The 23,622-nt window shown below is 39.5% G+C and overlaps 1 protein-coding gene across 2 annotated transcripts in view; it reads left to right on the forward strand.

Moving 5' to 3' along the window:
* Positions 1-22,022: 22,022 nt before the first annotated feature.
* Positions 22,023-23,622, forward strand: part of zfpm2a (zinc finger protein, FOG family member 2a) — a 939,997-nt gene continuing 938,397 nt past the window's right edge. For both annotated transcript variants that reach the window (XM_043688412.1, XM_043688413.1), the window contains exon 1: positions 22,023-22,246. In XM_043688412.1, coding sequence (XP_043544347.1) covers positions 22,207-22,246 — 40 coding nt within the window. In that variant the 5' untranslated portion in view covers positions 22,023-22,206. The remainder of the gene's footprint in view (positions 22,247-23,622) is intronic.

The raw sequence follows: 23,622 nt of genomic DNA on the forward strand, positions 1-23,622 counted from the left end.
TTATAAACCTCTATAAGGATACCCTTCAGCCTCAGATGCTCCAGGGAAAGCAGCCCCAACCTATTCATCCTCTCCCTATAGTGTCGCTGTCATGGATGCATTTTAAGAATTTTGCTTCCTCCAAACTTTTCACACAGTGACTATTCCAGTTATTGTTAAGGAAGTAGACATCCCATGCTACTTGCCCGTTGCTTCTAACTTTCCTAAGATTTGTTGAATTTTTGCTATTCTATTTGTCTCAGACTGTTTGGGGTCCTATAATACACTCCTAGCAATGTGATTGCAACTTTTTGCTTTTTAATTTCTGCCCATGTCTTCATTTAAGGAGTCTTCTAGGGTGTTGTAATAGATTCCCTACTAAAAATTGAACTGCCAGTCCTGCTCCCGTGTCAACCCTGTTTCAGTGACAGCAATGACATAATACTCTCATGTTTAATTTGTGCCCTCAGCTCATCTGCTTTGTTCATCAGACTCCTAGCATAAAAATTAATACTATCCAACCTTGCTCAATTCTCTTTATCTATAATGCCTATCAAAGAAAAATACAAGATTATAGAAGCATTCCAATTCTCAATCATTTATTTTACATGCGTCTGGTCAGGTATGGACAACTTATCCATAAATAAAACATAACCAGGTTTTATTTTTGTAGAAATGGTTATTTTATTAACACACAAATAAAAGAAAAATGTTACAGAAGCTGGAGCGCAGGTTCCAAAGATGGGTCATACTTTTTTTTGTTCACTCGTAAAACTGGCTGTTGCTGGGTAGAACAGCATTTTATTGCCTATCCATTGTTACCTTTGTGAAGGAAGTGGTGAGCTGCTCCCTGATCTGTTGCTGTCATGTGCTGTAGGTTGACCCAGAATGCCATTAGAGAGAGAATTCCAAGATTTGACCCAACAACATTGAAGGAATGGTAATAAATTTGTGAGTAAGGATGATGAGTGGCTTAATGGGGAACTTCCAGGTGCTAGTGTTTCTATGTTTTTGCTTTCCCCTGACTTCTGGAAACTAGTAGTTTGGCAGGTGCTACCTTTAGACATTTGACGAATTTCTGGAGTGCAGATAATATACACTGCTGCTACTGAGCATCAATAGTGGAGTGGCTGGGTGTGGTGCCAATCAAGCAGGTTGTTTTGCCCTGGATGGGGTCAAGCTTCTTGCATGTCGCTGGATCTGCACTCATCTGGGCAAAGGGAGAATTCCTTTACTCTCCTGACTTGTGCATTGTAGAAAATTGACAGAATCAGGAGGTGAGTTACTCGCTGAAGCAATCCTAGGCTCTGACATGTTCTTCTAGCTATTACGTTTAGCTGGTGAATCCAACTCACTTTCTGGCAATCGATAACCGAAAGGATATTGACAGTGGGGCATTCAGTGATGGTAATGCCAGTGAATGTCGGAGGATGGTGGTTAGATTGTATGTTGTTGGAAATCATCATTGCCTGGCATATGTGTGGCACGAGTATTATTTGCCACTTTTTTAATCCAAGCCTTAATATTGTCCATGTCTTGTTGCAATAGGATGTGGACTGCTTCAGTATCTGAGGAATTCTGAATGGTGCTGAATTTGATACAATCACCAGCAAACATCACCACTTCCAATGTTATGATGGAGGAAAGGTCATACATGAAGCAGCTGAAGTTGTTGGGCCAAGGACATTACCCTGACAAACTCCTGCAGACTTGTTCTAGAGCTGACAATACAACTATCTCCCTGTGTGCCCAGAATGGATCCAACCAGGAGTGAGTATTTCCCTGATTCCTTTTGACTTTAGTTTTGCTGGGGGTCCTTGATTCCACGTTCAGTTAAAGGCACCTTAATATCAAGGGCTATCACTGTCAATTCATCACTGAAATTCAGCTCTTTCTTCCATGTTTGAAACAAGTCTGTAATAAGGTCAAATGCTGAGTGGCCCTGGTGGAGCCCAAACTGGGTATCAGCAAGCAGGTTATTGTGAGCAGATGCTGCTTAATAGTACTGTTAATGGCACCTTCTATCACTTAACCAATGGTCCAGAGTAGCCTGATGTTGTAGTAAGTGGCTGGGTTGGATTTGTCCTGCTTTTTATATACAGGATTTACCAAGGCAATTTTCCAAGTTGTTGTGTAGTGTTGTAGCTGTACTGGAACAGCTTGGCTTGAGAAGTAGCAAGTTCTGGAGCACGTTTCAGTACTGTTGCTGGAATGTTATCAGGATCTATAGTCTTTGTAGTGTCTAATGTCTCCAGATGTTTCTCATGCTTCCATTTGATGACTATTACCAACGCAGACAAAATGTTACTGTATCTTTAAAAAGAGATATAAGAATTTAAATGATTGTACTTTACTATCATAAATGAAAATATTGAGTGTATAATGAGCAACTAAAGTACAAGAATAGATTGTACCACATATTGAATAACACTGATATAGCATTGACTGATAAAGCATGTGTCCTTCAAAAAAAAGCATGTGAAAAATCAAAATTGAACTTGAACTTGAACTATGAGAGTTTAATTTATCCTGCAACATTACAAAAGTAAAATTACATTTAAATAAATCAGACTTTGAAATATTCAAGGGTAGTAGCTACTGTTTAAAGGGAATATGTATGAATCTGCAAGGAAAAACAAATGGATCTCCTTCCACAATAATATTATTTTCATTATTTTACAATTATATTTGTGTTTTTACATTTTTAGGTAATCATTGTTATGCTCAAACAATTTAGTAATACAACAATTTTCTGGTATGGAATTGACATCTATGTACATGATTAATGATCCTTAATACCAGTCTGCCATCGAGTAGATGTTGTTGGGGATGTTGCATACTTCCAAGCATATATTTGCTTTTAACTTTATCTATTATCAATACTATTGTAAACTAATTTAACTATTTCTTAGAAGCATATACATTTAAAATTCTTGTATTACCATATGTTTACACTATGTGTAACATTAACCCTGTCATAGATTTTTAAAAACTCTGAGATAGTTATGAAGTAGTGAGTCCTTTGACTAACTACAAGCGGTTGAGCTAAATGTCCTGTATTGAGTTCACTCCTTGCTCGAAATACTTATTTCTTTGAATACCATTATTTTGTTGTACTACTTTATTTCCATTATTCCTCATGAATTGTCTCAAAGCAAAATAGTAAATGAGATTTGAAGAGATTAAGAATGTATAAATTAAAGTGAAAAGGCAATTGGGAAATTTCTAATGAGAATTTAACGGAATTTATAGAAATAATCAGTCCTGAACTAGGCAGGAAAATCCATTAATAAAAGAAAGGAGAAGGTGAATTAATCCAAATACTGAACACACTTCTGAAATATGTCACAACATTTATTGTTTTCTTAGTAATTGAAAACTGTAAGCTCCAAAGTAAACTTTTGAAACAATGTACAAATTTTAAAGTATCACATAATAAAATGATTAAGTTTATCCATTGCACTGTATTTTGCATCTTATAATAGTTCTTTTCTTTGGGAATGAAGTCACCTTAGTCTAAGCTGCAAGTGGGCATCTTACCCTTCGTGAAATGGATAGAAGATATTGACAATACCAGTGCAGTTCATAGCATTCATCAGCACTTTCACTGAATTAAAGCAGAAGACTCATCCTGTGAGGATTTGGAATTTCTTCATGTTTTCTAAAAGACTTTGAAATAAACAAGACTTAAAGGTGCATTCCAAATAAATTTCATGTTGAAAATTTGGCAAATTTGACATCGAGAACTAGCTTCTACACATTGTTCCATCTGATGTTGAAAGCTACAACTCTTTCACCCTGTGTGGTGGGAAGGAAGCCCTGAATGACCATGGCTCTCACCTCTGTATTTCTAATTGGCTATGACTATACATGATCAGCCATCCCTCTTACAAGAGCAAGTGCAATGAACTTCTGGTCCTGCTACTCATGTCACTGGAAGAAGAATCTGGTTTGCAAAACTTTAGTTTACATCTGCAATACAAAGTACAGCAACATCATGACATTTAGTGTATGTAAATGGTAAGACAGACAGTAAGATCCACTTTCATATAGCTCACAGTGAAATGGGGCAACTTGAATAATTTTTGTGCACTTGAGATGTTTGCATATTTGCTCCTTGATTCATTCTGTGCCGTTTGTGCATACCAAACAATGAGCTTCATCACCCTATGTTGACAACAAAGTCTATCCCTTTAACAATTACTCATTTTCTGTTCCTAACTGTACAATATCTTCTTTCAGATAGCTGGAAAATACCTGTGATTAACAGCGTTTGTAGTTTCTTTTGTTCACATTCAGAACATAAAACAAAATTTGCTTATCAAGAATGGATTTTTTTTTTCAGTGAGAGAGCACTTTGGGGCCAGTGACCATTATTCTAATAGTTTCAAAATAGTGACAGAAAAGGACAGACTGAATCTAAAAGTTGAAGTTCTAAACTGGAGGAAGGCCGATTTTGACAGTATTCGGCAAGATCTTTCAAAAGTTGATGGTGCGGGGGGGGTGATGTTTGCCGGTAAAGAGACAGCTGGAAAATAGGAAACCTTCAAAAATGAGATATTGCGAGTCCTGAGATACATTTGGCCAAGAATAAGAAGGAAGCATATGTCAGGGCCAGACAGAGTGAATCACTAGAATATAAAGACAGTAGGACTATACCGAAGAGGGAAATCAGGAGGGCAAAAATGGGATTATGAGAAAGCTTTGACAAGTAGGGTTAAGAAGAATTCAAAGGGATTCTACAAATACTTTAAGGACAAAAGAGAACTTGGGAGAGAAAGGGCCCCTTAAAAATCAACAAAGCCACCTATGTGTGGAACCACAGGAGATTGGGAGATACTAAATTAGTATTTTGCATCAGTGTTTACTGTAGAGAAGGATATAGAAGATAGAGAACATGGAGAAATAAGTAGTGACATCTTTAAAAATGTCCACATTACAGAGGAGGAAATGGTAGAGGTCTTAAAATGTATAAAGGTGGATAAATCACCAGGACCTGATGAGGTGTACCCTGAGAATCGAATCCTTTGCCCCTTGCTGAGATTCATATATTATCGATAGCTGCAGGTGAGGTGCCGGAAGGCTGGAGATTGGTTAACCACCTACTTAAGAAAGGTGGTAAGAAAAACCCCAGGTCTTTTCAGTGGTGTGAGGGAGTCTAAAACTATAGGGCATAGGTTTAAGGTAAGAGGGGAAAGATTTAAAAGGGACCTAAGGGGCAACTTTTTCAGGCAGAGTGTAGTGCATGTATGGAATGAGCTGCCAGAGGACGTGGTGGTGGCTGGTACAATTATAACATTTAAAATGTATCTGGATGGGTATATGAAGAGGGAGGGTTGAGAGGGATATGGGCTAAATGCTGATAAATGGGACTAGATTTATTTGGCATGTCTGGTCGGCATGAACAAGTTGAACTGAAGGATCTGTTTCCATGCTGCATATCTCTAACTTCAAAACTTCAAACATCAATCTTTATTCTCTAAGACAATTTTGATCCGATTTGCCAAAATGCCCTGATGCTGTGAAATCCTAGTCTCATAACAGTCTGCCATATGAGATTTTGTCCACGTAGACTACATCATCTGCAGCTACCCTCATTGATACACCTATCACCTCTTTGAAAAAGTAAATCAAATTTTTTGTACATGATCTCATCCTTACAAAGCCTTAATCCTTGCCTCTTGAATTTGAAATTAATGGTGTCTATCATGACTTCTCCCAATATTTTCATGCCACTAATGTTAGACTCATTGGCCTGTTGTTTCCTGGTTTATTTCTACCTACCTTCTTGAATAATGATACTACATTAGCTGTTATCCAGTCTTCTGGCACCTCTCCTGTAGCCAGCGAGCATTTGAACATTAATATCAAAACCCCTGAAATCTCTTCCCTTACGACCCACACCAGCCTTGGAATTATCTCATTTGCGCCTGGGGATTTAATCACTGTGCAGCCTATTAAAACAAATAATACCTCTTCCCTCTCACACTAGCTCCTTCATCAGCTAGTGTGCTTCCAATTAAACCTGTTGGACTATAACCTGGTGTTGTGTGATTTTTAACTTTGTACACCCCAGTCCAACACCGGCATCTCTGAATCAGTGCTACTTGGAAATAGACTTACCACAGTCATATCACATCAGTCTAAGCCTGAATCTTTGAATGCAAAGACACATTTTGATTTTTTTTCCCATCCCAATAGTATTACCAAAAGCTTGTAGCTCATCATGACCAGGAATTTCACTCCTATGGGTAGTCTGTGAAAGTTTCACATCATAGAATCATACATTACAGAAGAGGCCTTTCGGCCCATCGAATATATGCCTTCAAAAATTCACAACTATCTAGACTATAGTATTACTTTCCTGCACAAGTCCCAATAGCTTTGAATGGTGTAGTACTTCAAATGTTCATCCAAGATTTTAAGGATTGTGAGATTATTTGCCTCAATTACTCTCCCAGGCAGTGCATTCTAAAAACCCAATACCCTCTGGGTGAAAATTACTTCCCTCAAATCCCTTCTAAATCTCCTACCTTTCATAATCCCCTGCTTTTGACCCTCTAAATAAGAAGAACAGCTGCTTCCTAAAAATAGAGTCAAACCTACAACCTTCTGATGTGTAGTCAGACACACAATGCATTTCACCACTGGCCCCATGTAACTCATTATACCAATGTCTCTGTTCTGTGTTGGTTAAAACTGTTGATGAAAAATAAAGCAGTTCTTATGTACTGCCAGTTTGCATTTGAATAAAAATTAATCCTGTAGGCAATGCAGCTACTATAGTGAGAAAACCTGAATTGCAATGGGCCTTAACATCAATAGGAAGTAGCTTCTCATTAATCCTTTCAAAAGCTGCAGTCTATTCCTGACTCCAAGACCAATACTAGCCTATTTTCCAAAACTCTGTTATAGGTCTGACTAAAAATGGCTATGTTGGAGTCAACCTTCTCACTTGATGCACCACGCCAAAGAATTAATGTACACCAATTTAGACACATAAATCTGCGAAATTCACTGATGGCCCTTGTCTCTCTTGAACTTCGATGCCTCATTCTTGGTTAATGTCTCCCACAAATGTAATCTTTGTTTAAGAGAATTGTCATTTCTCACTTAGCATAAGGTCTGCATTCCAATAATGCCTTTAATATGTCCCTGACTCTATGGGTGTGTTTATTATTTGGTTTATCATACAGTAGGATATCTTCCACTTGACACATGGTTTCTTGTTTCCCTTCCAGGATTCTAGATATTGCCCTTTGGAAAATCTTTGGTGCAAGAACATCCCAAATAGTGGATAGTTGAAGCAATTCCACCTAAACATAGACAGCAATCTTGATTTAAAGTTATCTACTGAACTCAATGTTGGCATTCCTTGTTATGATAAAATTGCTTGTTGTTAACTTAGCCAAATTTCCCATCTAACTCGTGTTTAATTAAATGAAATTTACACAAAATCTTAGTTCTCTGTTTGCTTGGGAACAGTTATTATCTTTCAGCACTGTGTTTGTTCTGTAGGACTTGTTTTCAATCATGCTGCCTAGCTGTGATTTCACTTTCCCCATACAGGATGAGAATTTTTACTGGGAACATACAAGCAGTTGTGTTCGTATCTTGTTGCAGAGTTGTGTAATGCTTCTGCTTCCATTTGCCTAAATCTTTTTGTAGATATGGAAATTCTTCCAAAAATTATTTCCTGTCTTCATTCCACTCTCTCTAACCTAGATGAGCACATGCATTTCTGCTCAACAATGAGGCATTCTGACTCTTCGGTTTATATTTTTCACTGATATTTTGTTGTCAGCACCAAAGCTTTGTCATCTGCATGGTCAAATCACTACAATCTGTGTCTCCTGGACCTTGGAGTTTTATGTTAGTTGGTCTGATTCCCATAAACTTCAACCATGGCAAGCTGTCTGCCAGTATGGAGACAGATGCTCTTATATTGAGTTTCAGTTCTGCTTCAAAGTCTTGTTTCTTCAAACTGATGGTCCAGAATCAATTTTGACTCTCTTTGACCAAACTGAAGAATGTTGCCTTTATCTTTTGTTCTGTATCTTTAACTTCTTGACCTTCTTCCTTTTTGCATTTTCTGATTCTATTTTCTACGGGAATTTTCCTTTCGCAGGACTATTTCTTTGTTTTGAGGTAATAAAACTGCTGCTAACCTACAATATTTTCTAAAAATGTCCAGTTAACCATACTTAAAGACTCAGCTGCCCACTGGAGATTTTCACACTTGTGATTCTGATTGGAGTTATTTTGTCTTCCCTTCCCTTCTCAGCATTCTAAAAGGATTATTCCCTCTATGACCTCAACTCTACTCTCAAATCACCCGACTTCTCATGTGTCCTTTCCAAGTGAAAGACGTACATGTGATAGCTCTCCATTTATCTCCTTCTTTCTGCCCAAGACCTCAATCTTTCTTTTCAAATAAAATAGAGTGATATGTAGGCCTTCCAATAAGTATTCTGATTTCACAGCTCACAATTTTGCCTACTCTTCACTGGGGAGAGAAATGCAGATTAAGTGACTACATTGAGGATCTTTGTTCAATTCACAAGTGTCGTCCAAGATTCTGGTTCCCTGTCATTTTAATGGTCTCACTTGAACCTGTCTATTTCCAGCTTCCTGCAGTACTGCACACAGTTTTACAAAAATTTGAGGAACAGCATCTTATCTTTCAATTGAACACTTTACCACCTTGTAGACTCAATATTACACTGAACAGTGTCAAACTATGACCTCTTTCCTCATTTTGTTTCCTTTTCCTTTGCTGATTTTGATTTTACTCTTTTGATTGTCCATTTTTGCTTTTGGAGGGCAGCTATTCATTTAAACCTACCCTCCCCATATCTTCTCTCGCTTTACTATTGCCTTGTGCCGTCAAATCTTTTTGTTATGTAATCTTTTCTACTTTATTATACACCGTCCCTATCATTTTGTTTCACATCCTCTCCTTTTTCATTTTTTAAAAAGCATTATGTCACTAGCTTTTCCCAGTTATGATTTAAGAATATTGTGTGCAGTTCTGGAATCACATTATAGGAGGAATGTGATAGCACTGGTGAAGAAATCCAAAGATGTTCAGGTTAGGTGGAATGATCATGATAAATTGTCCATAACATCCAGGGATGTGCAGACAAACTGAATTAACCATGGGAAATTCAAAGTTATACAGATAGGGTAGAGGGATAGATTTGGGTAGGATACTCTTTAAAGGGTTGGTGTGGAATTGATGGGCTGATGCTATGATTCTAAGACTCTGATGCAGTGGTGATTTACTTGGATGTTTAAATGTTTAGATTCCCCACAGTATGAAAACAGGCCCTTCGACCCAACAAGTCCACACCGACCCTCCGAAGAGTAACCCACCCAGACCCATTCCCCTACCCTGTATTTACCCCTGACTAATGCACCTAACACTATGGGCAATTTAGCATGGCCAATTCACCTAACCTGCACATCTTTGGACTGTGGGAGGAAACCAAAGCAGCCAGAGGAAACCCACACAGACACGAGGAGAATGTGCAAATTCTACACAGACAGTTGCCTGAGGCTGGAATTGAAACTGGTTCCCTGGCGCTGTGAAGCAGCAGTGCTAACCAGGCAGCAGTGCTAACCACTGAGCCACCCAGACTGGAGAGTTTCAGTTTTGAAGAGAGGTTGGACAGATTGGGGTATTTTCCTTAGAGCAGAGGAGATTCAGAAGGAACATTATTAAGATGTACAAAATTATGAGGGGCTGGGATAGATAGAGAGGAAGAAACTTTCCTTGTTGATGGAAGAATCATTGACCTGGATGCATAGATTTAAGGTAAGGGGAAGAAGGTTAATGTGAAGAAAAAACATTTCACCCATAGCATGGTGGATATCTGGAAATCACCACCTATAATGGTTATTGAGGCAGAAACCCTCAAAATATTTAACGAGTATTTGGATGGGTACCTGCAATGTCAAGGCATACAAGGCTATGGGCCAAATGCTGGAAAACAATATTAGAACAGTGGTTGTTTTTGACCAGCACAGATGCGATGAAGTGAAGGGCCTTTTTTCTAGTCATAGATATCTATAGCTCTGTGACCTGAACTTCTGTTTCTCTTTTCAGTAGATACTGCCTGACTAGCTGAATAGTATTAACATTTCCTTTTTTTTATTTGAAAACAACTAAATTGATATTGGCAATATTCTTCATTAAGAATTAATATGTTATTTCAGTTGGCTGTAACAGATAACAGATTTAAAATATATTTAAAAACCACATTTAAATCCATAGTTTGAGGATTTTGTTTTAGTTTTGCCTTCATGGTAAAATAGCCCAAAGTTCTGATGCTACTTTCCTTGAAAAAGTGGTGTTGACTGGGGTGGCTGTGTGTGCAGTTGCACCAGCTAATGGACAATATATAAGTACTGACAAGACCTTTTTCGTGATAACCTTGCCCTCTGATTACCTTACATAAAGTGACATATTTCAGTGACTGCTTTGCTCAGCCAAAGCCTTATCAGACAATGCCATTAGTCAGCTCTCGGTACCTGAACCTTTTATGCATGTACCTTCAGTAGCTAATTGATGCAAAATCTAGCTTCCTGTGCTTTCAAAGTAGTGTTTCAGTTCCCATCACTTGGTCTTCTGCATTTTGCAGTGGCAGACTTTGACTAAGAAAATAAGGATGTCAATATAGCAATCCCAACATCTTCACATTTGCATCTGAATAGCCTCCTTACAATTGTAGGAACTCAATCAACTTGTGGAATGTGCCATATAAAGCCAAGCTCCCAATAGAAAAAAAACGACTGTATTTGAAATTGGAAATGCCCATTATATAAATCCGATTTCATAGATTATTTCATTTACTCTATGGTTAGCTGTAGTTTGATCAGATCAACTTTGGCCTGCATTTTGGCGAGCTTTGGAAGGTGTTCGTTTAAATTTATCAGTGGGTCTGGTTAAATCAGATCACCGTCATTATCAAGCTAATGTTACTATAATGAAAGTGTTCTCTCATCGAAATTGACTACAACAAGTTTTGTGGTTAAAGAGAGTCCCAGGGAAGTGGTTTTTACTAGAGTCAGAATTGTTCATCATATTTTCAGGATTGAGTCAGAAAGCATTTTGTTTGATGGGTATAAATTTCCCACACTAATGCCATGTATAGCTAAAGAAGTTCACTTTGGACTATCTTTATAGATGACATTTTCTTAACAGGTTAGCTATTATATTCAAAGTGTTAAACATCTCTGTATTGGCTAATGTTATTATCGGAGGGTTTGATCACAGAACTTCAATCTCTGACCCAGTTGAACTCAGAAGTATTTTTATGTCACTATTTTCTTTCTTTACTAACTGGAATACACTAGTAGATGTTTCCTTCTGTCTGTGGTACTATATATAGAGTTTACCTCATTAAACATAATAAGACCACTGAACCTAGCCTTTATATATTCACCTAGTAAGTATGACACAACCTGTACTTTATTCCCACATTAAAAATTTGGGTTTTAGCTGTCTTATCTGCTTGTTTTTTCATTACTCGTTGGGAAACATTAAAATATACCTGAGCTACTGTGCTACTTTGACAACCTTTCTCAAATCTTAGTAAAGATAAAGTCACACATAGCCCCATTCTCTCATCAGAGGGAGACAACTGTTGGTCCTTTAATCTGAAGATCACCATGCCTTAGGTCAAGAAGGTGGGGTCTTCATGACGACCTCAGCCAGCGCAGGACTTAAATCTATGCTATTCATGTCACTGTTCATCACAAACCAGCTGTCCAGCTAACCCGACCGCATTGGACACTTAAACATATCATCTAAGTGAATAATTTCTTTCTGGTTCATAAGAACTAAGTGACTGCCTTACTTCAGGTTCATAGATTTACTTCAAAGGGATTGAAATACATTGATTCATTAGGTGCATCACCAAGGCTAAATAATAAAATTGACATTTACTGGCATAGTTCTTTGGGATACACATGCAATAAACTTCAAGTTTAAGTTTTTAATATTTGTGGCAACTTTCTAATGGCCTTTCAGTGTGTGAGGAGTGTGCAGACAATTTAATCTGTTTTACTTCTAAGATACATATTGCATCCTGAAACACCTGTAACATGAAATTTGATCTCTGATCAGAGTGAACCTCTCTGGGTGACATGTACCAAGTGAAAACTGAATGCATCTTTAATTTCCACTTATTCCATTTTTTTTGTTTGCTTAAACACATTATCTCCAATTAAGAAATGGTTAAGAAATTAACACTTTAGGGAAACAATTGAGCGAGAGTAATGTAAAAGAAGTTTTTAACACAGCAATTGTTGTGGAGCTTACTGCCTATGAACGTGGTGGAAGCAGAGATGGTAAATGATTTTAAAAGGAAATTGGATGGATACTTGAGAGAAATAAACTATAGGGCTAAGGCAACAGAACAGGAGAAAAGATGTGACTAGATTTCTGGGCTGAATGCCCTGCTTCTGACAATTGTGACTACACTAAAAGTGCATCAATGTAGAATTGGTGGATCTAATTAAATCAATGGCTGGGACTTTCAAACCAATTGATTTATGGCACATCTTACAGAATTCAACAACATCTCTATAAATTCCTGAGTAATAAGAATGCTTTATTACTTCAGCTTGAGTCTTTCTTATTCCTCAATTAATTGCTTTTGGAATCTTTTGAGCAATTCTTAAAACATTCTTTCATCAACCAGGATGAATAAAAAGTTGAGAACCTATTGTCCATTTGGCTCTGAGGAAGTCTCCTCTTCCTCATCAATATGCAATTTTTAGTATTAACATTCAGGGACCCTTTCTGATTCTTCCTTAGAAAATGCTGTCTGAGACAACTTCCACATATTAGGTTCTGCTTACTGGGCTTCAGCTGAATAATTTGGCTTTGCTATTTTCAAGGTCTTTAACCTAATTCAAATTCCCCAAAAATAGTCCTATATAATTGCACACCTGAATAACTTCCCTCATAATCAATTTTCCTTTATCCTGTTTAGTATTCTATTCTGAACCCTAGGTATCGCACAGGATGTTCCTTCTTCAAAATTTCAGTTTATCTTGTCAATGACAACACTCAAAACTCTTGGAGATGATAATACACTCAAACCTGTCAAATCATTGCCCAATATAAAATCTGCCCCATCAATAGCTAAACTAGGAACTATTCCTACACTTACCACTTTATTTAATAAGTCAGTTTGTAACTTAACTCTAACATGGAATAGGTAGGTAGTTCCCAAGCATTCTCCTATCAATACAAAAATATTCTTTCATCAAACCACCTGGAAAGCAAATCATACCAGAATCCACTATCAAGGTCTGAAGTGCACCAGCAGCTCTCTAAGTAAGAAGTATTCACTTACTTATCTAACAAACTGGATAAAGAAATTAGTATTTTGAGAGCTGCTGGTGCCAAAAATGGTGATCGAGGTTATGGTGATAAAATCTCCATAACCTCCAGTAATCTGACTCACTTCATCACAGAGTTGTTACAGCACAGAACAATTCAATCAGTGACAAAATTCTCTAACTGTTTCTTTGTAACTCTAACTATGCTTCCTTTTCAGATAGGAGGTTCTCTTTTGAATGTTTCAATTGAACCTCCTTTCACCGCATGCACAGGTAGTATATTCCAGAACTTAACCACTTGCTACATGAATTGTTTTTTGACCAATTACTTTGAATATGTGTCTTCTTGTGCTTGATCTCGTCATATGTAATAGAATCACAGCTTTTTTAAAGTACAGATTAGAACAGATTTTCCCTACCTAGATGTATCCATCGCACTGGAGGGTCAGAGGGAATACTACATCTGTCCTATTGCCACTGTTTTATCATCATTTCAGGCATTTCTGAAGACTTTTTTGGACTGGAGGTCTGCGACCAGCAGTGCTTCATAGGGATCAGTACTGGGTCTAATTTTAAATAAATGATTTGGATGAGAATATGGTTAGTAAGATGAGAACCTTAAGATTGCAGATGACTACAAAGAGATCTCTATTGATTGAGTCAATGGGCTGAGGAGTGCCAGATGGAGTTTAATTTGGATAAATGTGGAATAATGCATTTTGGTAATGCAAACAAGGACAGGACTTATACAATTGATGCCATAGCCCTGCCTAGTATTTTTAAGGTAAGAGGAGAAAGATTTAAAAAGATCATGGGGGCAACCTTTTTACATGGGGGAAAGTGGTTCCCATGTGTAGAATGAACTGCCAGAGAAAGTGGTAGATGCAGGTACAGTTACAATGTTTGAATGACATTTGGATAAGTTCATGAATAGGAAAAGTTTGGGGGGATATGGGCCAAGTGCAAGCAGGTAGGACTAGTTCAGTTTGGGAACATGGTCAGCATGGACTGGTTGGAACGAAGGGTCTGTTGCCATGCTGTATGACTCTATGACTTCTTGGGCATCATTATTATTGATTTAACTGTCAGCTTCTCACAATTCTGTCTTCCAGCAGGGAAAGCATTCAAGTTTCTTAGCAACACTTTTATCTTCTATACTAATACTTTAATTGACCAATATACTTTCTGCCTTCTCCTTAAAGTCAGTGTCTTTTTTTATTCATAAACTTTCTACTCTTCCAGATTCCCTGTGGGTTTGTAAAGTGTGTGTAAATAAGCCCCTTGCTAGCTTATTGCACCCATCTGCGAGAACCACCACTTCCTTTAGTTTAGAAATGTTACAAAATTCCAAGTGTGATCTCATAGCTATTGGGAAGCTGTTTCTAAATTCTGCAATAGAACCACTAGCAGCAGGTGGCGATGGTGAGGAAACAATCTAATGGACACTGGAAGAGAAAACTTCGGCGGAAGGAAGTCTGACAGGAAGAAGGAACAGAGAGACACAACATAAATCACGGGTTTCATTTGATTTAACTACTGTAAATATTTCCTTCTTTAACATTAATTTCCTTTTATGTCTGTGAATTAAAAAAAAACATGTTTCATGATCTTTGGGGCGTCTGTGTGAAACAATCTCATATTATTTTTCTGGCACAGTTGGCAGGATTCCACAGCACAGGCAAATAAAGTTAAAAGGTGCATGGCTGAGATGGAACAGATGGTGGAGGAGCTGAAACTGGCAAAATCCATGAGACTGGCAGAAGCTGCTCTGGAACTATTAGAGGCTTGGGTCTAAGAAAGGGACTATTAAAAGCACACAAATACCATGTTCCATAAGAGCAGTTGGGAGAAGGCATAGCTCGAGCCTGTATAGATGAGTGAGTGTGTGGTACTGGAAATTTAGTTCACCATGGGAGTTCAGTCCACAGAATGCATTTTTTGTTCATAGTTTGTAAGATCCTTATGTTAAGGTTTATATTTTGTGAGGCTACATTATTTAGTTTTAGCTGAGTGGAAAGCAGTGAATCCAGTTGCAGCTACAGGAGTCTGCTGTTTTGGGAAACAAATCAGGACAGTGACATCACAGGAAAGTGGTGTGATCGGTTTGTGATTTTAGGAAAAAAAAAGTACGTTTTGGAAGAAGGGATTAACTGAGAAACAGTTATAAACTATTATAAATACACAGTAGAGTAAGGGAAACACTGTTAGCATAGGTTAGCAGTATTTTTACATAAGCAAATTGTTTTTTTAGGAAAGCATTAGTCCAGGGTATTAGAAAAGTCAGGGCAGCAGGGCTCACACCCATGATATGCTTCTTATGTGCTATGTAGAAAATCACAGGAGTTACAGTTTTCCCCTCATGACCATGTGTGCAGGAAGTATGTGCAGCTGATGAACTACTTTTGGAGCTGGAGCTGCAGGTGAATTCAATGTGGAGCATGAGCAATGCTGGGCAAGTTGTGGATAGCAGTGTTTGGTAATGTGGTCATGCAGAGGTGCAAATTGAATAGACAGAAAGTGCATGGGTGACCACAAGGCAGAGTAGTGCAGATTTGTCCTGTGGCCATCCCTAACTGATATAGTGTGGGCACTATTGGTGGACATGACTGTGGCGGCCAACTTCATGGCACTATAGGTGAGTAGATTGCACAGAGGAAAAGAATGGTAAGGCGATAGTGGTGGGTGATTCAATTGTAAGGGGAACAGACAGGAATTTGTGTGGCTATAGAGGAGATTTCAGGATGGTGTGTTGCCTCCATGATACCAATGTAGGAATGTCTTTGAATGGCTGCAGGGAATTCTGAAGGGCAAAGGCTATTAGACAGTGATTGTGGTACATATGTTGGAAAAGGGTTACGATCCTAAAAGCAGAATTTAATGAGTTATGAAGTACATTAAAAAACAGGGCCTAATGTGTAGTAATCTCTGGATTACTTCTGGTGCCTCGCATGAGGCAGTGTACGAATAGAAGGTTAGTCCAGATGAATGCTTGGCTGGAGGAATAGTGCAGGAGGAAGGCCTTTAGATTTCTGGGACTGTTTTTGGGGATGGTGGAACCTGTACAAGGCAGATGAGTTGTATCTGAACTGGAATTGGAGAAACATCCTTCTGTGGAGGTTTGCTATTGCTGTTGGGGAGGCTTTAAAGTAACTTGTCACGGGAGTGGAGTCCCAAGAAGTTCAACAGGGGATGATGAAGTCAGGAGGGCATCAACATTATAAACCCAAGAGAATTAGGCAATTTGGACGATACTTATTTTAATGCTAGGAGTCTGGCAAACAGGCAGATGAGTTGAGGGCACCATTTAAAACATGGGGTATAAGCCATTGCTGATGGTTGATTGAGGGGGAGCATTGGCAGCTCAATATTCCATTTTCAAGCAAGACAGGGAAGGAGGTAAAAGAAGAAGCGGTGTCATAATTTTGATCAGGGATCTATTACAATAGTAAGGAGGATTGACATCTTGGAAGACTCCTCAAATGAAGCCAGATGGGTAGAACTTAAAAAGTAAAAAAGGATTGCTGGGAGTGTATTACACTCTCCATAACATTCTGGGAGAATTAGAAGAGCAGCTCTTTAGGCAAATTTCAGGGAAATGTTAATGTGATAGGGTAAGGAAAGTCAGGGAATTTAACATCTATAATATGAAATGGGGTATTCATTGTGTGAAATGGTTGGAGGGAGCAGAAGTCTTAAAATCCATCCAGGACAGTTTTTTAAGCCAGTCTGTAGAAGGACCTACAAGAGAGAATGTAGTCCTGGACCACAAGGTTATGAGTGAGGTTAGTGGTTGAAATTTAAATGGGGAGTATTTTGCAAACAGTGATCATACCTGACTCAGATTCAAGATTGTTATGGAAAAGGACAAAGGATGGGCCTGAAATTAAAGTTTTCAACTGAGGAAGGCTGACTTTAATAAGTACTGATATAATTTGGCCAGGTAAGATAAGATAGTTAAATCTGTCTGAGAGCAGTGAGAGACATTCAAGAAGTAAATATGTCGAGTTTAGGGCCAATATGTTCCAGTGGAGAAAAAGAGTGGGACCATCAAATCCTCAATAGGGATATATAGTATTAAACTAAGAGAAAAAGGAATGCATATGGCAAATACTGAGGGCTCAAAATAGCAGAATCACAGAATCCCTACAGCGTGGAAGCAGGCCATTCAGTCCAAGTCCACACTAACCCTCCAATATCAACTAGACCCATTCTATCCCTGTAATCCTGAATTTAATATACTAATCCACCTAGCCTGCACATCCATGGACACTATTGGCAAACTAGCATGGCTAATCCACCTAACCTGCACATTTTTGAACTGTGGGAGGAAACATGAACATCTCAAGGAAACTCACGCAGATACAGGGAGAATGCGCAAACTCCACACAGACAGTCGCCCAAGGCTGGAATTGAACCTGAGTTCCTGGCGCTGTGAAGTAGCAGTGCTAATTACTGAGTCATGTGCCTCCCCGAGGAAAAAAAAACAATTCTGCCTTTTGTCTTTAATTTTCTGTCCCATGACACTTTAAAGCTGCTCCAGGTGAAGCTTGAACTCACAACTTCGGCATTTCATATGGCTTTATACTACCCAATAAGTACCACACGCTGACCCATCGTGCCACTGGGTTCTACAGAGGTGGGAAGGGGTTTGCAGTCGATGTAAATGGTTAGCCTCCTTTCTTTTGCTGTGAGTTATTTTGTTAGGTCCAAATGTCCAAAGAAGAAAGGACCCTCACCAAACCACAGCAATTACCTTCTTCACCCTTCCTCCCTGAACTTAGTTGAGAAGTTAGAGAGGTGCTGAGCTTTCCACCCCAAGCCTTTTCACCCCAACTTAACCTGGTACCAACTGAGTTTCGATCTTTAGCTCTAATTTCTGGTGTCCTTATCCAAATTAGCATCACCAGCCCTCTTTAAGGCTTCCCAGATATCAGACATTTCATCTTTCTTCAAGAGATAATCTTTCTCTGTAGCCAAATGTTCAGTGAACACCCAGATTTTTTGGTCTTCAGACAATTGGAAACTGGCCATACCCACAAAGTTGTGCATCAAGATTCCTTAAAAGTCTCAACGAGCTAACTACATGGGAATTACCCAAGAAACTTCCAATGGAAAATCATCCAGCATCTGGAACTCTCCAAAAAAGTTCCCACTCCTGTTAGTTGGCGATTTCAGTTGATTCCAACTGACTTACCTGAATAGTTAACTAGAAAATGTTAGAGGATTAACACCTGCTCTAAACTCTGGCAAATTAAAGTCAACCCTCAAGTAAATCATACTGAACACTCCTCTCAGTTGCAGATATCTGACCCAACTACCTATGTCCTCTTCTAGAATCTGACATTCCTCCTTCCCACCCTGAAGACTCAACTCTTTCCTCACTGCCTTTCACATCCTCCTCTCCACTTGTAACCCTTGCTTCAGACTTGACTTCTCTTCTTTGATCCAACTTACCTCTACCCTTCACTGGACTAGGGGTACTCATCCTTTCCTTCCAGGACCTGACATAGTTTATCCCTGACCTGATAAATCTACACACTCTTCACACTTACCTACTTTACCCCCAACCCTTTAAATCCAACCATGATTTTTTTTTTTTGTTAATTTCCCATAGCTGTTTAGTTTACTACTTAATCAATAAAACTTCATACAATACTACAGTTGCTGCTGTAAAAAAAAAGGTGAAATGGCTTGGTTTCCCCTGACTGTCCTATATTAAGATTCAGCCTGATAAAACATACAATACATATTTTTGATGCACAGCAGGTCAAATGTGGTCGATGACGTCCTCCAGCATAACTCCATTTCCCGCACACCCACCCTTGACCCCCCCCCCAAATGCAACAAGGACAAAACTTCCGGTCCTCACCTTACACCCCACCAACCTCTCCGTATATCGCATCATCCTTCACCACTTCCACCACCTACAAACTGACCCCACCATCAGAGATATATTTCCCTCCTCACCCCTATCAGCAATCCAGAGAGACCACCACCTCCGTGACTCCCTCATGAGGTCCATGCTCCCCACTAGCACATACCCCACTCCTGGCACCTTCATCTGCCACTGCAGGAAGTGCAAAACCTGTGTGCAGACAACTCCGCTCACCTCCATTCAAGGCTGCAAAGATCCATCCATAGCCAATAGAAATTTATCTGTACCTCCACCAATGTCATCTACTGTATCCATTGCACCCGATGTGGTCTCCTCTTCATCAAGGTGACAGAATGCCTACTTGCAGATCATTTCAGAGAACATCTCTGGCGTACCCACACCAACCAACCCCACTGACCCGTGGCTGAACACTTCAACTCTCCCTCCCACTCCATCAAGAACATGCAGGTCCTGGGCTTTCTCCATCCCCAAACCCTAATCACCTGATGCCTGGAGGAAGAACACCTCATATTTCGCCTGGGACCCTGCAACTACATGGGATCAATGTGGATTTCAACAGTTGCATTTCCCTCCCCCAACTTTATTCCAGTCCAAAGTCTCCAACTTGGCACCTCCCTCCTGATCTGTCCATCACCTTTCCCATCTATCTGCTCCACCCTCCTCCCGACCTATCACCTTCTCCCTCACCTTCATCTAGATTAGATTAGATTATTTACAGTGTGGAAACAGGCCCTTCGGCCCAACAAGTCCACACCGACCCTCCGGACAATAACCCACCCAGACCCATTCCCCCTGACTAATGCATCTAACACTACGGGCAATTTAGCATGGCCAATTCACCTGACCTGCACATCTTTGGACTGTGGAAGGAAACCCGAGCATCCGGAGGAAACCCACGCAGACACGGGGAGAATGTGCAAACTCCACACAGACAGTTGTCCGAGGTGGGAATTGAACCTAGGTCCCTGGCACTGTAAGGCAGCAATGATAACCACTGAGCCACCGTGCCACCCTATCGCATTCCCAGCTACCTTGCCCCCCCCCCCCCCCCACAACTCCACTGCCCACCTATCTCTCAGCAACCTCCCAGCCCACAAGCCTCATTCCTGATGAAGGTCTTATACCTGAAATGTTGATTCTTCTGCTCATGACCTGCTGTGCTTTTCCAGCACCACACTCTCGACTCTGATTTCCAGCATTTGTCCTCACTTTCTACATATTTCTGAGGCCACACCATCAGATGCTATGGCCCAAAATTCAGAGGACAGATGCACGGTGAAACAGGTATGAAGGCAGAAATCTGTTCTCAGAAGATTTAATGTTATTTCACTTTGAAAAAAATATGAATACAATTTTGAACATACCTTGTGCATCAATAGGTTATTAAATTTGCTAGAAAAATCTAAGTCTGGTAATGTAATTATTTGCATAAATACCATTTTATTAAGCAATAATTAATAATTACTGCTTACACATCTCTTTTGCCCAAAAAGTAAACAAATATAGGTGTATGATCTCACTCCTTCAATTTTAATTGTTTTAAGTTTTGAAAATGAATCTTTCTTTATCTCCTGAAGACGGGTCACTGGATTGGAAAAGTTAAATCGGTTTTCTCTGTGCAGGTTTCTCCAGCAATTTCAGTTTTTGTTTCAGATCTTCAGCATCCGCAATTGTTTTGGTTCTTTTCTTCCTTTTTGTATTCTCACCCAACATCGTTCTCAGCCTTCTGTTCATCTCCCAATGCTCAACTCACATTCGTTAAGTGGATAAACCTTGTTATGTCGTTCACCAGGATTCCAGATAGGCAAATACTGTGCATTATCATTTATACTTCCAGCATTTTTGTCTGTACAATTGTTTTAACCCGAATGTGCAACTGTCAATTTATATAAGACGGCAGTCCAGCAAAATCTGGCCTTTTGCATAGATGCGTACAAGGTAACATAGCTAACTGCAATGAGGAGAAAAGTAAACGGAATAATATGTTGTTAGGATGAAATGGAGCGGCAAATTGGTGTAGAGTTTAACGGTAAATTGGCCAGAAAGGCCTCTTTTCGTGCAGTAATTTGCGTAATTCAACTCACCGACCAAGCGATATAATTTCTCAACCTACTTTTGCTATGTATAACGCACCACTCAATACACTGAGAAATTAGTCACCAGTGGGTAAAATATGGACTTTCGTATATTTCTTGCAAATCAGTTTTCTTCGCCAGTTATGCTTTACACAAGATGTGTTTCAATGCGCCCGAAAGTTAACATCTTGATAATTACGACAAAATTTCAAAAACTCTAACTGGCAGTGCCATCACTGTTCGGTTTTCAAAGTTTAGCTTTGCTATCAGACTGAAAATCACATTTCCACTGCGAGATTCTTTGGACACACTACTCTGGGCAAGCCCTCTTAAGACCATGTGTGTGTCCTGGGCCGAATCAGCGCTGTGGGTTCCCTTTAAGAGTTGGCATGAGGATAGGAGTCAGTTTCCCCTTCTCTCCCCCTGACCGGGCTCCCACACCCGCTCTCCCTTTGCACAATGTCTGGGACGCGGCGGCTGAGACCGAGGCTCAGCATGGCGCACATGGCAGTGGCAGAGCAGCATCGGGGAGAGAAGTGAGAAGGGAGGGCCACTGGCGGTGGGCCGGGCCCCACCGAAAGGAGGTGGGAAGAAGAGCAGCATTTGGGGGGTGGGAGGAACACAGTTTTGCGAGTCGAGAGGAGTGAGTGTGAAACGGCGGCGGCAGCAGCAGCAGCAGTGGGCTGAACGCAAGCGTTCTGAGGGAATGAGCGTCCAGCAGAAGCACTGAAACAGAGAGAGAGAGAGAGAGCAGCAGCATCGTCACGGCAATTTGTACACTCTTGTCTATGTGTGTGCGTGCATCTAACCCCTCTCACTACCTGAGCTGGCTCCCCATCGACACACCTCTCTATGTAACGGCTATCGATTCCTCTCAATAGCAACAGCTGGCAGGAACTGACCATGTCCCGGCGAAAGCAGAGAAATCCCAGGCAAATCAAACGTGAGTTAAAACAATTCTGTTGATGATGGCAGTGTCCATTCGTGGGTATATTAAAACAAAACGTGTTTTATTGCAATTTCATTCTGGTTTGAGTGAAAGTTTTGAGTTTCAGGATCGCTACAGTGTGCCAGGCCTGGCTCGTGGAATAACATGCAACGGCAATGTTACTGTTGTGTGTTTGCTTTAACTAGACCAAGGGTAATTGAAATAACAAAAACGTAATTACCAAACTTGAGATCCATCGAGTTATACTGAATGGAAACTTTCTTGTCAGTGAGATTTGATGGTAAATTGATAGACGGAAGTATTGTTTGTTCCTGCTCGTTGCATGAAAATCTCTCCCAACATACTGGAACTGGATTTCACGATCGCAGTAGTTTGAGCTTTCCGTTATTTTGCATTTTACAATCTGCAGACAATAAAAAATTCGCAAAAAGGGAAATACGATCTGGGGTTATCTATCATCAAAATCTTACATCGCAGTCTACATTGTGTTTTCGATCTCTATAACATTTTAAATCCTGCACTAAAGAAATTACTTTCACTTAGATTTTGTATGTCAATACCCTCGAAATAAAGTTAAATGTAGACTTTATTATTTTTAGATAAAAGTATATTTACAAAACCTAAACATACCTATGCGTGTTTCATAATGTATATTCGGGATAGAACTGGTCATTTTAAAGTTATGGTTAAGTCTTGAGTTGTAGGTAAACTTGATAAAGTTTTGAAAAACTACTTAATGGTGGCTGTGATGCTAGGAGGAGTGAGAATGTTCTTGTGTAAGTAATTTATTTCACACCGCCCTTGTTTTGGCAATGTTGTCCTTTTGAAATTGCATTGAAAAATGCAATTTTAACTTCACCCGATATTTATTATATTTGGAAAGACTGTTGAATATGATTGAGGGTTTGGAAAGTAAATTCGATTGAAAAAGAAAATCAATATGATCTACAAAGCACGTATTTCCACTTGTTAAAAAAAATCCCAGCACTGGATTTATTCCTGAATTCGGCTCCGAAACATGAGGAAGGCAATACAGTGCACGTACTTTTTGTAAGAATCATATGATGTCTATCCCATACAACCAGGTTGTAAAAGCTCACGACACTTTGGGTTTGTCTAGCCTATTTAAATTGATACATTATGTTTAAATTATTATCTGTTCATTACTGCTAATTATGACTGTCGTTCAGAGGTCTTTTAAAAACTCTGGCCCGTATACTTCTTAAGTTCTCGCCAGCGTCTCAAATAATATCTCCCCAAAAGAAAAGGACCTTGACTATGCAAGTACTGGTTCAGCAATGAAGATAACGCTATGCGCAAAACAAACACCAAACGAGAAACATTTTCCAAACTACCTACAATTGCTATTG

The sequence above is a fragment of the Chiloscyllium plagiosum genome, chromosome 4 (genome assembly GCF_004010195.1).
Source record: "Chiloscyllium plagiosum isolate BGI_BamShark_2017 chromosome 4, ASM401019v2, whole genome shotgun sequence".
In the NCBI taxonomy this organism is placed as follows: Eukaryota; Metazoa; Chordata; class Chondrichthyes; order Orectolobiformes; family Hemiscylliidae; genus Chiloscyllium; species Chiloscyllium plagiosum.